Source organism: Cryptotermes secundus, unplaced genomic scaffold (genome assembly GCF_002891405.2).
Source record: "Cryptotermes secundus unplaced genomic scaffold, Csec_1.0 scaffold307, whole genome shotgun sequence".
NCBI classification, from domain to species: Eukaryota; Metazoa; Arthropoda; class Insecta; order Blattodea; family Kalotermitidae; genus Cryptotermes; species Cryptotermes secundus.
In genome coordinates, this window is record NW_019738353.1 from 217,902 (window position 1) to 230,320 (window position 12,419).

Consider the following 12,419-nt stretch of genomic DNA (forward strand, 5'->3'; position numbering starts at 1 on the left):
TATTATATTTTAGCATCATATTGTGTGTGTGAAATGTCTTTATTCTGTCACTTTATTCTGCTTCTGTCACTTGAAGCACTACTTGAATATGTACATAGGCATACAGGGAAAATGAGAAATAAACTAAAAGACTTGTTCTTACTCTGAACATGACTATGTAAGGTGCATTTGTGTATTTTAAAGGGACGCTAATAAAAACCAGACAGGACTGCACCGTGTCTCTGTTACAGCTGTGCAGGCCTCATTACATCAACACACCAGTATCTGACCATGAAAGAGCAAATTAATTTATGACAAAAAACATGGTAGGTAATTAATATAAAACAATTAACACAAGAATAGTACCACACAGTCTGCAATGGTACTACCGAAATTACTGTTCACACTGGCACAAGTTATATAAAGAAGTTAGAAACTGCAATACAAATTATAAAGGGAACTGATCAATTAACCGTAGTTCTTTCTACTAACCAAACAAGTTTCTGCTTAAAGTGGGGGGTAGGACTTCACTTAAAAGTCCCATCATGTATCTTTATCATGATCTAGGTGAACACCATCATTCATGATCCTTTAAAAATCTTTGACAAAGGTTCCTCAATTTTACCATTATTACAGGTATGTTCAACAATGTCCATTGTCTAAAAAGTAAAAGTAAAGCTATCCCTGTAACAGGCCGTGGAGGCCCATAGGTTTGTGAGATGCTGAGGTTCCAACATTTTCTAGACAATCGGCTCATAGATGACAGCAAGATTGTCAGCCCTGCACACCAGTTGCCCTTTACCCCCAAGAATATTTCAGGAATATTCCTGGTACTCATTTCTGTTAGAGGCTGAGTCGACCTCAAGGCTATAGTGTGGCTGGAAGGATTAGGTCAACTGAAAAAAATCCAAAGGCCTCATCGGGACTTGAACCCGCGACCTTCCGGCTTATAGCATGGTGCCTCTACGCTACCGCGTGCCCCTATCCATCGCCTAAGGTATGTTTAATATGTATGTTTTGGCAGTTGGTTCTGCTCTTGTCTTCTGGTCATTTGTTCTCACATTTTTAGATTTTTCTGTTTTATTTTAAGATTTGTGGAAGCAGTTTGGATCGAACCCAAGATTTATCAATACTTGCGCTTAGCATACTAACCTCGTATTCATAATGTCCTCACTTTGGGAGCCAGTTTGCCCTCCATTTTCAAACGTCAGTGTCTACTGAGTGAACAGATATTCTAGGACTTCTGTTTACTTGTTCACTTATATAGTATGAGAAGGTATGAAAAAGATAGATCTCGAGATTTTTATGGGTTTAAAATTGTCCCCCCCCCCAACATTTTTTGAAAATGCATTCTGTCTGTCTGTCTGTCTGTCTGCGTGCCTTGATAGAAACTGAAGAGTTGGGTGGATTTTATTCATATTCAGTGTCTAAGTGACTGGTGAATATAAATATGAGGGTCGTACTGAAAGTCATGAGCAACAATTTTTTGTAAAGTAACATGCTTTATTATTGACAAACCAAATACACCACCTCAATTTACAGAACTTTCTTTATTTTTCCACATAATCGCCACTTCTGTGTACACATTTCTCCCAGTGTTCTGGGAGTTTGAAAATTCCCCTTCTGTAAAATTCTGTTCCAGCCATCCAAAGACACTGACGCAATGCTTTCTGAATTGCCTCCCTTGTCTCAAAACGTTGTCCACGCAGCTGATCCTTCACAAATCTGAAAAGATGGTAGTCGGAGGGTGCCAGATCAGGGCTATAGGAGGGGTGTGGAAGAACTTCCCACCCCATCTTTACAATTGCTTCCAATGTGAGGCGAGCGGCATGGGGGCGAGCGTTGTCATGCAGGATGATGATGTTTCATCCTGGACGTTTATCGCGCGATGCACAACGGAACTTGTGCAGTGTCTGGACATAATGAGCAGCATTGATGGTTTGCCCAGGTTCCAGGAATTCGGCCAGAATAAAACCCTCTGCATCCCAGAAGACAGTGCCATCACCTTCGCAGCTGATGGCACTGTCTTTGCCTTCTTTTTTGATGGAGAATGCAAATGGTATCATTCCATACCCTGCCGTTTCATTTCAGTCTCAAAATGGTGAAACCAGCTTTCATCACCTGTCACAATACAGAGCAAAAAAATCATCGCCTTCGCGTCGATATCTCTGCAGCAGTTCTGACCTGATGGCTTTTCGGTGACCTTTCTGGTCTTCAGTCAATAACCGCGGGACCCAACGAGCACAAACTTTCCTATAGCCCAAGCTTTCAATCATCTCCTGTACTGCACTGTGCCCTATTCCAAGTTTTTGGACTATTGTGTCCACTGTCACATGCCTGTCATCTTGAATGATCTCATCCACCCTTTCCTTGTTGCATTCAGTTGAGGCTGTTCGAGGACGAAGGCTCCGAGGCTCATCTTCGATGCTGGTGTTCCCATCTTTAAAATGTTTCACCCATCTTCGAACACTGCTCGCACCCATGCACACACTTCCATAAGCACGCTGAAGTCTCTGGTGAATTTCTGCAGCAGGGATTTCCTCTTTCACAAGACATTTGATGACAGCACGCTGGCAAAACGACATATCGTTGTTGGCCATTTTGTTAGGAGTAATACTGGTCACGTGATGGAAGCTATTGACATCACAAGACACTCAAGGTTAACACAACAGCTGGTTCCACCTACCACAGTACTCTCTTTCGTCTGCTGTTCCCAGGTTGCACGCAAAAAAAAGTTGCTCATGACTTTTGGTACGAACTACGTATTAGCTCCAGAAACAGGGGGCCCCAAACATAAAATTGTGATTTTCTAAAAAATGGCTCCAACAATTTTTATTAAATTTCATTAATTATATAGGCCATATCCCTAAATAAAACAGCACAAGCTGTATCTTTAGGAAAATGACAGTAGGCACACCATGTGATGAAACATGATATCAAATTTCTTAAAACTGGCTTTACAAGTCAGACGAGCTTTAGAGCTGTTCAGTATTCAGCAACTGACAATGGTTCACTAAGCGACAATCAATTTTGTTTCTAAGAAAACATAGGCAAGGCCCACTGCACATGAAAAAGTCTTTATACTGACTTTTATTTCTTGAGGGGAGAGGACAACTGGTATTTATGATCATGCTCATTCCCATTGTACTATATTATAAGGCAATTTTATCTTACCAAGTTCATCATGTTTCAAATTTTGCCTTGCCATTTATCATAAAACAAACAGAATTCTTTATAAGGGTTGAAAATTAGCCACAACATAGAATTTACATCTACTGACATGAAACAGGCTCGTCCTTTTAAATTTTTGCTCAGAACATAAGAAACTTCTACTCTGATTACAGGTTAGAGTTATTAGATACATGGTTCATGGTGAAGAGGACATTTAAAAATTTAATTTACATGATGGTGTAAATTGTGAAATTTTCAGCATATGTTCCTTTTGGGGGGGGACTTCTGCCGGGACATAAAGATTCACCTTGCAAGAGCTGTGTGTTTGTGTCCAGTGGCTGGTTTGAGGCTTGGGTAGCAGCCAGGGTAGCGTTGCAGTTCTTGTCTATAACTAGCTTGTCACCTCGGTCACGATTTGTCTCTGTCACCAGGGGCGATGTCGTTTCCTGGTGTAAGTTGTGACGTCGTCTTCGACACACACTCTCGTAGTCAAGCTGCGCCTGCAAGTACAAATCAAAATTAGCTACCCTCTTAATAGAGAATATCTTTTGAGTCAATCAGATTAAGTATTATGTATTCATTTTCAGGAGATAATTGTGTGCTTTGGAGGTCCTGACAATGAAGTCCATTAGATTATGCCAAATGTCAGTAACCAGCCCACCACAATATGGTGCCTTCACAAAAAAGTGAACACTATGAGTATGTCTTAACAAACCACATACAAATCTAAGCAATATTCAGCTGTTTAAGAAATGTAACACTGCTACAGAACCAACGTTTTATCATTGCCACAGAAGACTATAATAAGATTCCACCTTGAGCCAGTTTAATCTGGATTATATCTTAATAATATACTTCCATAAGGGCTGTTTTAATATTATACTTCCATCAATGTCGCAGTCTCTCATGAGGTCTTTCAACTAAAGTCTTGTATGCATTTCTAATTTTCTACATGCATATTAAACTTCAATTCACTGCTAAATTCTGGATGAAATCACTCTAAAACACTAAGAAAAAAGTACAACCACAAAATTTTTACAGAATAAAATTAAACATAACCAAAACAGTAACACTGACAACAGCAGCATATACCCAATTATCTGCTCTACATTTTATGCATGAGACTCTTGGCACATTTAGAACCCTGTGGAGTGGTTATTAAGCTTGTTCAGTCCATGGTTTATGCTAACCGTCTTACAGTGTATACACTTTTTCACCTTATTCTTCACTTCCACACTACATGTTTCAGCACTAATGTGCCATCTTCAGGTGTCTTTATGCACGTTAAACTATTGTACTGCATGCCATGATGTCTTCATTCTAAAATGACTAAAATCTGTATTCGTCATGTATGTCAATGAATTCTAAATAATAAAACTTTTCAGGATTCTTCCTACATCGCACTCAAACACGCAAATTATGCCAATCCTCTTTTATGTGAGCATTCTTCCTACATACATTTGTGTATTGTGTTTTGCTCCTGTTACTGCATGCGTCGTATTGCAAAAGTGTATACACTGTAAGACGGTTAGCATAAACCATGGACATGAATCAGTGTAACAGGATGCTAAAATATAACATTTGTTCAGTCCACCTGCCCATCTGCATGCATGGAACGTCCCAAGGAATTGCTCTGCATATTTTCACGAAAATTCAATACTACAGAATTTTATAAAAAACTACCAAACCATTTGAACTATTATTTACACCACACAATTTTAGCAGCCACTTTACGTTAAGATGAACACACATTTCTGTGAATATCTTGAGTTTAACTCACTAAATATTTATAGAAGAAAAAAGGTTTCAAACAAAAAGTGGGGAGTAAAATGAAACACACATTTGATGTCCAACACACTTTTCCATAAGTCTCATAGTTTCAAGTCTATAAAACAAATGCATACATTTCCAAATGTCTGCACTCAGGAGTCATCACTGCGACAGCAAACCATAAAATACTTTGGATTATCAGCGTTTTCTAATTATTCATTAGTTTTACAGTGTCAAGATAATTAAAAAAAAAGCTATGTTATGCATACATTTCTGAATTTATATATTCAGCACTCACCACTGTGACAGCAAGCCATAAAATAATTTGGATTATCAATGTTTTCTGATTATTCACGGGTAATTCTGCCATCATTTGTGTGGATAAGTTGGAACATACTGTTATTAGCACACTCTGTCTTCAATTGTTCAGTTTAAATTCCAAACTCCCACTTGAATAATACTCATGAAAGGCTACAAACCATATGTGATCACAGAGGAAACTCTCTTTATAGACATCCTCAGAAGTACATCCTTATTTGCAGCCAGATATTCATACCCTGGTAGATTTGCTAATTGTTAAATGAACAATTCACCTGTCTTTCACATACACAGCTCAAATAAACATGAACATTAAATCCCAGTATAACGACTATCTTCTTGATTGCTGTTTTAACTGCTTCCATATTTACTGTTTACTAAAGCACAATAGACCTTTGAAGGTTGCAGTGCTAGGGCCAGTTTTATGGCTCACCCCTCATTCTCATACTGTTTACTAATTCTTGTTTTCACAGAAATGTGAGGCAATTCAGTATAACTGCAGCACCCAATCTATTAAGTTCTACCTCTCTTGTAAATGGGTGATGTTCACTTTATATAGCACCAGAAAATACAAGGGAACATGGTGAAATTGTCATCAGACCAAGAATAACATTTATAGTACCTGGAATAATGTCCTACTTAAGATATGCTGAATTCAGGTTCAGAAAAAATATGGAATTCAAACAAGAAAATATCCTAAAGAAAAAATACTACCAATATTCCAATATAAACACTCACACAGGTGTCCTGGACAACTACAAGTACTGCTCATACAGCACTATTGGCCAACCTTACAGGAAGAGGTAAAGTAAAATATAAACTTATGCCTATGCCATCATGACATAGACATATATTCAGAGTAAAGGAAGGCTTCACTTATTCTTAACCAGAACTCTAGGTGGATTTAGTGACTAGCTTCACAATGTCATCATTAAATTTAGGGAAAAAGATCTGGTATCCTTGAACTGGAGTGCAGATGCAGTCCAGTACAATGAATATGCCACTATGAGAACATTTCAGAGTCCATGGCAGAAAAAGAATACTGGCCAAACATGGAAGTATTTCTTAAATATTTAATAAAAAAAGTAGAACATAATTCAGAAACTCTTGCACCAATATGACAGTTGCAACACCCATCTGACCTCGAGTTCCCGCCTGTTGTCTGGCTCAATGTTTTCTTGGTTGTTGTCAAGACTTGTGATGAGGTTGTCCTCCATGAGGTTGTCCGTTATACGAGTAGCTCCTAGGATGCCTGTTGCTGGTCGAGTGAGTATGGCAGGTGAGGTGGTAGCTGCAGGAGGAACTGCATTGTCTGTTACTGAAGTTACACTCGGCACCTTCTCCCAGTCATAGGGATCTGATTCCTTAACTCCTCGACGTTTCATGCAGCGTTCAAACAGGCCAATCAACATCTGAAAATAATAGTCAAAGTACACAATATGTAGGACTATCTGTCCAATATTTTAAAAATGATACTAAAGTTTTTTGATAATGTGATTACCATATAAATCATGTAAGAAATAAATGGAATCCAGCCAAATGGAATGAGAAACGTAACAAAGAAAAATAGAAGAGACAGGCTTAAAAACAAAGTTGTAAGAAACACAACTGAAATCAGTATATTAAAACAAAATTTGGAAACAAATACACTTAAATGGCTAGGAGAAAGATGAAGATAAATTGAAAATGAAGGAAAAAGGTGGATTTGCAAGAAGGCCTCTGAAAAATAATGAAATAGCCAAGTATGATAGGAAGTGACAGAATTAAGAATAGTCTGGGGTGGAAACTTTTATTTCAGACTTTGTGCATGAGAGAACATGTTAAGGGAGGAGGACACACCGATTGGTATAACCATAATTTATAGACAAAATTCCACTACCAAGACATAGATTATGTTTGTTCTTTAGTTTACAAGTTGAAACCTAACTTGTCACCAGATGTGTCAACGGTTGTGAAACTCCCAATACAATGAAACTGGTCCCAAGTCAATCAACAACTCTGTATCCATGGTGTTAATCACTTACAGCATAATCAGGTTTATCTGCATATTCTAGTGACTGTATATGGTCCAGGAACTGTCGTAGGTCTGATGGCAAGTGTTTCAATAGCAACCGATGGTCGTACTTCTCTTTCATTAGGCCAACCTGTAATGAAGAGGAACATGCCAGTAAGAGGTGTGGAAGAGGAATGGCATTACTGCATCTCTCTGTTGCCTTGCACATTACTTGCCTGTTCCTTGTCTTTGATTTTCCTCCATGGCAGCTGCCCATTCACAAATTCTACTAACATGTAGAACAGCGACCACAGGTCATCATGGCGACCCATTTCCTGCAGGAATACAAGACACAACTGACTTGACTCATAAATGGTGATTTCATGTATCTCTTGACTAATGTTAAGAAAATATGGAATATGAATAAAGCTCACATGGAAGGAACTCTTTTATCAGTGTTCATTACACATTCAGAGTAAAACGGTATAATTCTATATCTGTACACCACTGAATTAAGAAAAAAGTTTGGCTTCAATAAAACATGCATATAATTTTAAAAATATTTTTAACATATAACATATTTCATTTACCATAAATATGAAGTTAGTAATAATGACTATAGAAACAATTTAGTCAAAATTTGGCACGGGCAGGACTGCCCAATCAATGGCATATGCAGGCTCCATGCAGCCCACCTGTTTGTTCTGAAAGTATCCTTTCACTCCCCAAAATATGAGTTAACCCCTTCCTCATCTCTAATGGAAGGTGGATAATCACCCACAAACCATAAAGACCACAGAAAATGCTTACTAAATATTACATTTGATATTTTAACTGAGATCACTTCACACTCGATAAATAACTGCAGACAGCTGAAATTACTGACTCTATAAATACTGACAAAATCTAGCAAATCTTCAGCAGTTAATTTTTAAGCAATGTCAATCTGGAAACATTGTTTGATGGCCTTACTATGCACGGTTGTGTTGTCTGACCAATCAGATCAGAAGCTGTATTTTATTTTATTGAAAATACATATTTTTTATGATGCAGTCTGCAGGCAGGTACCTAAGTTAGAGCACAGCCCCTAAGTTGTTTGAAGTTGGAAGGTCTGGTACAGGGTATTTTTTTTTAAAGTCTACTTCTCTACCCATTCAAAAATATGCAATCACTTAGCCCAAAGGTTCGCCATTTTTACCACAACAGCCTTACTTCCAATCCTGACATGAAAGCTTTGATTTTACTTTGTATTATTATGAAAGATTTGGCCATGAATAATTTTAATATTGTTACCTCTTTTTCTGTTTGGTTTCATGACATTTTAATGTAAGTTCTCCTTATCAGAATATTGTATACAACTGTCCGTACAATTTTTGTTTTGCCTGTGTGTGCCAAAAGATCATCTCATTTCAACTTTCAACATACCATCCTAATAATACAGAGCCGGTCATGGTAGCTGAGTGGCCTAAGGCATGCACTGTCTTCGCTTGCTCAGAAGCCGGGATCGTGGGTCCAAATCTTACTCAGGGCATGGATGTTTGGTATTTGTGAGTGTGCGTTTTTCTGTGTTTGTGCGCAGGTAGTGTAACTGTACCACTGCTATGCAACCCATTTAAATGTAATTAATTTTATTAATTAGAAATTTTAATTGTTCACAATGGGATGCAATGAACAAGTGCAGTGAGACATAGGTCTATTCTTGCATGTAAGAGTTAGCGTCTTCTCACACAGGCAGAGAACAGGAAGACAACCTGTCGTGAGTTCTTAGAAATTTACATGAAAGTGTAACTACGAAATCTTTTGTGAATTCAATTTTTGACAGCTTGTGCATACCATAACTTAAAGTAGTGAAGTTTTAATGACCCAAGCCAAGCTTCACATTTGTCAAGATTCTGACAGAAAGTATGTTGGAGCTCAGGAACCTAAACTCCTTGTAATCTTTAAACGGAGTGGAGGAATAGCTAATTAAGAATTTCCTATCTTTTAAATGTGACCAATCACTAAAATTTAAGGGTGTGACAGAGCCGAGACACTGATGAAACAAAGACCTGAGGGTTCGAAGGGAAGTCAGTTGTCGAAGTCAGTCACACACCGGCCCGCGTAGAAATCAGACGTAAAAGTCACACACCGGCCCACATAGAAATCAGACATAAAAGTCACACACTGGCCCTCGTAGAAATCAGACGTAAAAGTCACACACCGGCCCTCATAGAAATCAGATGTAAAAGTCACACACTGGCCCTTGTAGAAATCAGACGTAAAAGTTACACACTGGATCTCGTAGAAACAGGACATAAAATTTACTGATTTTGAAGTTGTATTAAAAAGTGGCTCAACAAGAGTTCAATAATAATAATACTTCTAAACTTAATATGTGCTTTTGTAGTTTGTGTTCATCTCTTGCTTCTTTGAGTTGTGGCCCCTTCAAGGATCTGAGACAAGAGAACCTCAGCTCTACCGAACCAACAAATGTCACCTCTTTCTAAATCAACCCTGAGATAAAATTTAGTACAAGAGAGAAGATAATAATTGAGTTTAACAAAGGTAGGTGAGAGGACAGTTACAAAGTGGTTTCACAACATGGAGGCAAACAGTTACAAAAAGTGGCGCTCATTGTTGGCCCAGTAGTGGAGACATCGAGCGATGAGCTGATCACCCACCCAAGGAGTCCTACTGAATGTCTAAGATCTAGTAAACCGAAATGAAACAGAGTTTCATGGAAGCAGGCCAAGGCTCAAACTGAGGCTGTAGCACCAAAGGAGAAAACAAAGTAATACAGAATATAATGCAAAAAGGCATTATACAGGCAATTTTCTCAATCCACCATCAGTAAATGTACAACTAGTTACAACAAAATACTTAAATATACAGTCTCTGGGTGTGGAATAAGATCTGTACAAAACAGCATACTTCACATTGAAGTTCAATTAATTAAAAAATAATAGAGAAGTTACAATGAGTCTGAACACTGACCTTGTTCTTGTGGGCATTAATGGATGCATAGCGGACAGTGCCTCTGAAGCCAGCTGCCGCACGAGGGGCACGCACCTCTCCTGTAGCTGTTGTGTACTGACGAGCCAGACCGAAGTCTAACATGTATACTTTACGAGCATTGTGCGGTAGTCGACCAACAGAAAAATTTGACTGAAAATTATAAGAGATTATTGACTGCAGAAGTACTTAGTTGGAAATACAGTTACACTAGCAAGTTGGACAGTGACTGCATATACCTGAAATCAGGATACTACATTAGTACTTGTCATGAAAATCATATTTCTTTTTATTATTTTAGATCAATCACACCACAGCAATTTATGACCAATACTACCACAGTTTTAAATCCGTAATCACACACAGTTTGTTTAGACTCTTCAACATCTCCCAATCAAAAGGAGATTTCCAATTAATTATTTCTTCAATAAAAAAAAAGATACAATTTACAAAGACCATACCAATATATGATACAGTAGGATATAAAAGGCACTGAAGTAACATTATAAGTGAATTTAACTTATGCAAATTCAACCATACATGCTCACTAAAATAAATAAATAAAAAAGTAAAACTTAAATAGTGCAGGCATTTCATCTATAACTCTCTCTCCTTCACCCAAGCATGTTTCTGCATCTCCAGCATCAACACTGAACCTTGACTACCCCTAGGTTTACTGTTTTCATTTTTTATTGTCTCATTCTTCCACCTTTCTCCATATTTTTTATGAAAATAAAAATAAAATTACTGTACATTTTATTTGTAGTGGTCTAGTGGTCAGAGTTCCTGGCTAGACATCCAGAGGTCCCGGGTTCGATTCCCGGCGCTACCAGATTTTCTGAGAAGTTGTGGATCTGGAACGGGGTCCACTCAGCCACGTGAGGATAATTGAGGAGCTATTTCAAAAACAGCGGCTCCGGTCTAGAAAACCGAGATTAACGACCATGGGGATCTGTTGCGCTGACCACACGACATCCTCTATCTGCAAAAGTTGGAACTAACTTCTCTGACAAGCGGCGGTTGCTCGGTCGGTATAGTTCGATTGCGGACTACAGGCCACAGAATCTGTTTTATTTTTTGTTTTTTTATTATAGGTATATACATTAGAGGGTACTTCATGGGAAATTTAAGTGATTTTCAAGGGTAATTCTTACTATACACGATTCTGGATTTATGCAGCTTCTTTAGAACATAACCCCACCCCCCATAAGAAGTGACTCCATTGTAATAATTTATTGTTCATGTTTGATGTAACTAAATATGCACTATAAATTCCTTTGCATTAAGTGCCTCATCATATCCATTGCATACATCCAAATAAAAATCACATGAATGCTGTATAGTTATTTACTGAAAATGCAGACTGTGCTCAACAAGAGGATAATGCTACAACAGATCTTAAAGAAACAGGGTGGGAAAATGCAGACTGGATTTGACTCAGGATGGGGACCAATGGTAAGGTAATGAACTTTTGGGTTCCATAAAAGGCATAAAATCTCCCAACTAGTTCAGGGATTATAAGCATCACGCAAAAACCATATGCAAAATCACTGAGGTACTAAAGAGTGCAAGCGAGACAAGCATACACTGAGATGACATTCCCAAAATAACATTTTTTAACTTGGGGGTGCCTAAAACAAGCTTACCCATTAATACCATGAGGCTGACTTCTTTTTATAATCACAATACTGTCCCTATACTACAAACAATATGTATTCTGAGATGCCTGAGATTCAGAGGATCAACAAAGGATGTAGAGCTGTTGAATTTGTTGACTACGTCATTTTCCATTTATACAACATAATATAGTACTTCAAAATCTGAAGGAAGTAAGAAGTTTGTTGCATCTCCTTGCTTAATGGTGACTTCACTTTTACATTTTCATAAAATGAATCTAGTAATCAAGTGATGACAATGTAACTGTTACATCTGATGTGGAGGAAACGTCATTACCAGGAACTAAGCTTGGTTTGTTTTAACTTTAAAAAGTTTTGGTTTAAATAATCTGACATGTTAAAGCCTGTGAATAAACGATGTAGCTGAGTATGCTGCAAATAAATGAGTGCTACAGAATCATGTACTGCTACAGACATGAGGCATACAAGCATTTATTTAATTGAAGAAAGCAGTCTTCTGGGATTTCACACCGTGTATATGTGGTGTTAACCGACGTTTCGGAGGAACGTATCGCCTCCAT

The 12,419-nt window shown here is 38.0% G+C and overlaps 1 protein-coding gene across 3 annotated transcripts in view; it reads right to left on the reverse strand.

Annotated features, from left to right (window-relative positions):
• The window catches only part of LOC111870761 (tau-tubulin kinase homolog Asator), a 205,949-nt gene that overhangs the window by 40,873 nt on the left and 152,657 nt on the right, over positions 1 to 12,419 (reverse strand). For all 3 annotated transcript variants that reach the window (XM_023863282.2, XM_023863280.2, XM_023863281.2), the window contains exons 5-9: positions 10,205 to 10,375; positions 7,468 to 7,566; positions 7,263 to 7,382; positions 6,381 to 6,650; positions 3,458 to 3,650 (exon numbers count right to left, since the gene is read on the reverse strand). In XM_023863282.2, the coding sequence (XP_023719050.1) occupies positions 3,458 to 3,650; positions 6,381 to 6,650; positions 7,263 to 7,382; positions 7,468 to 7,566; positions 10,205 to 10,375 (853 nt within the window). The remainder of the gene's footprint in view (positions 1 to 3,457; positions 3,651 to 6,380; positions 6,651 to 7,262; positions 7,383 to 7,467; positions 7,567 to 10,204; positions 10,376 to 12,419) is intronic.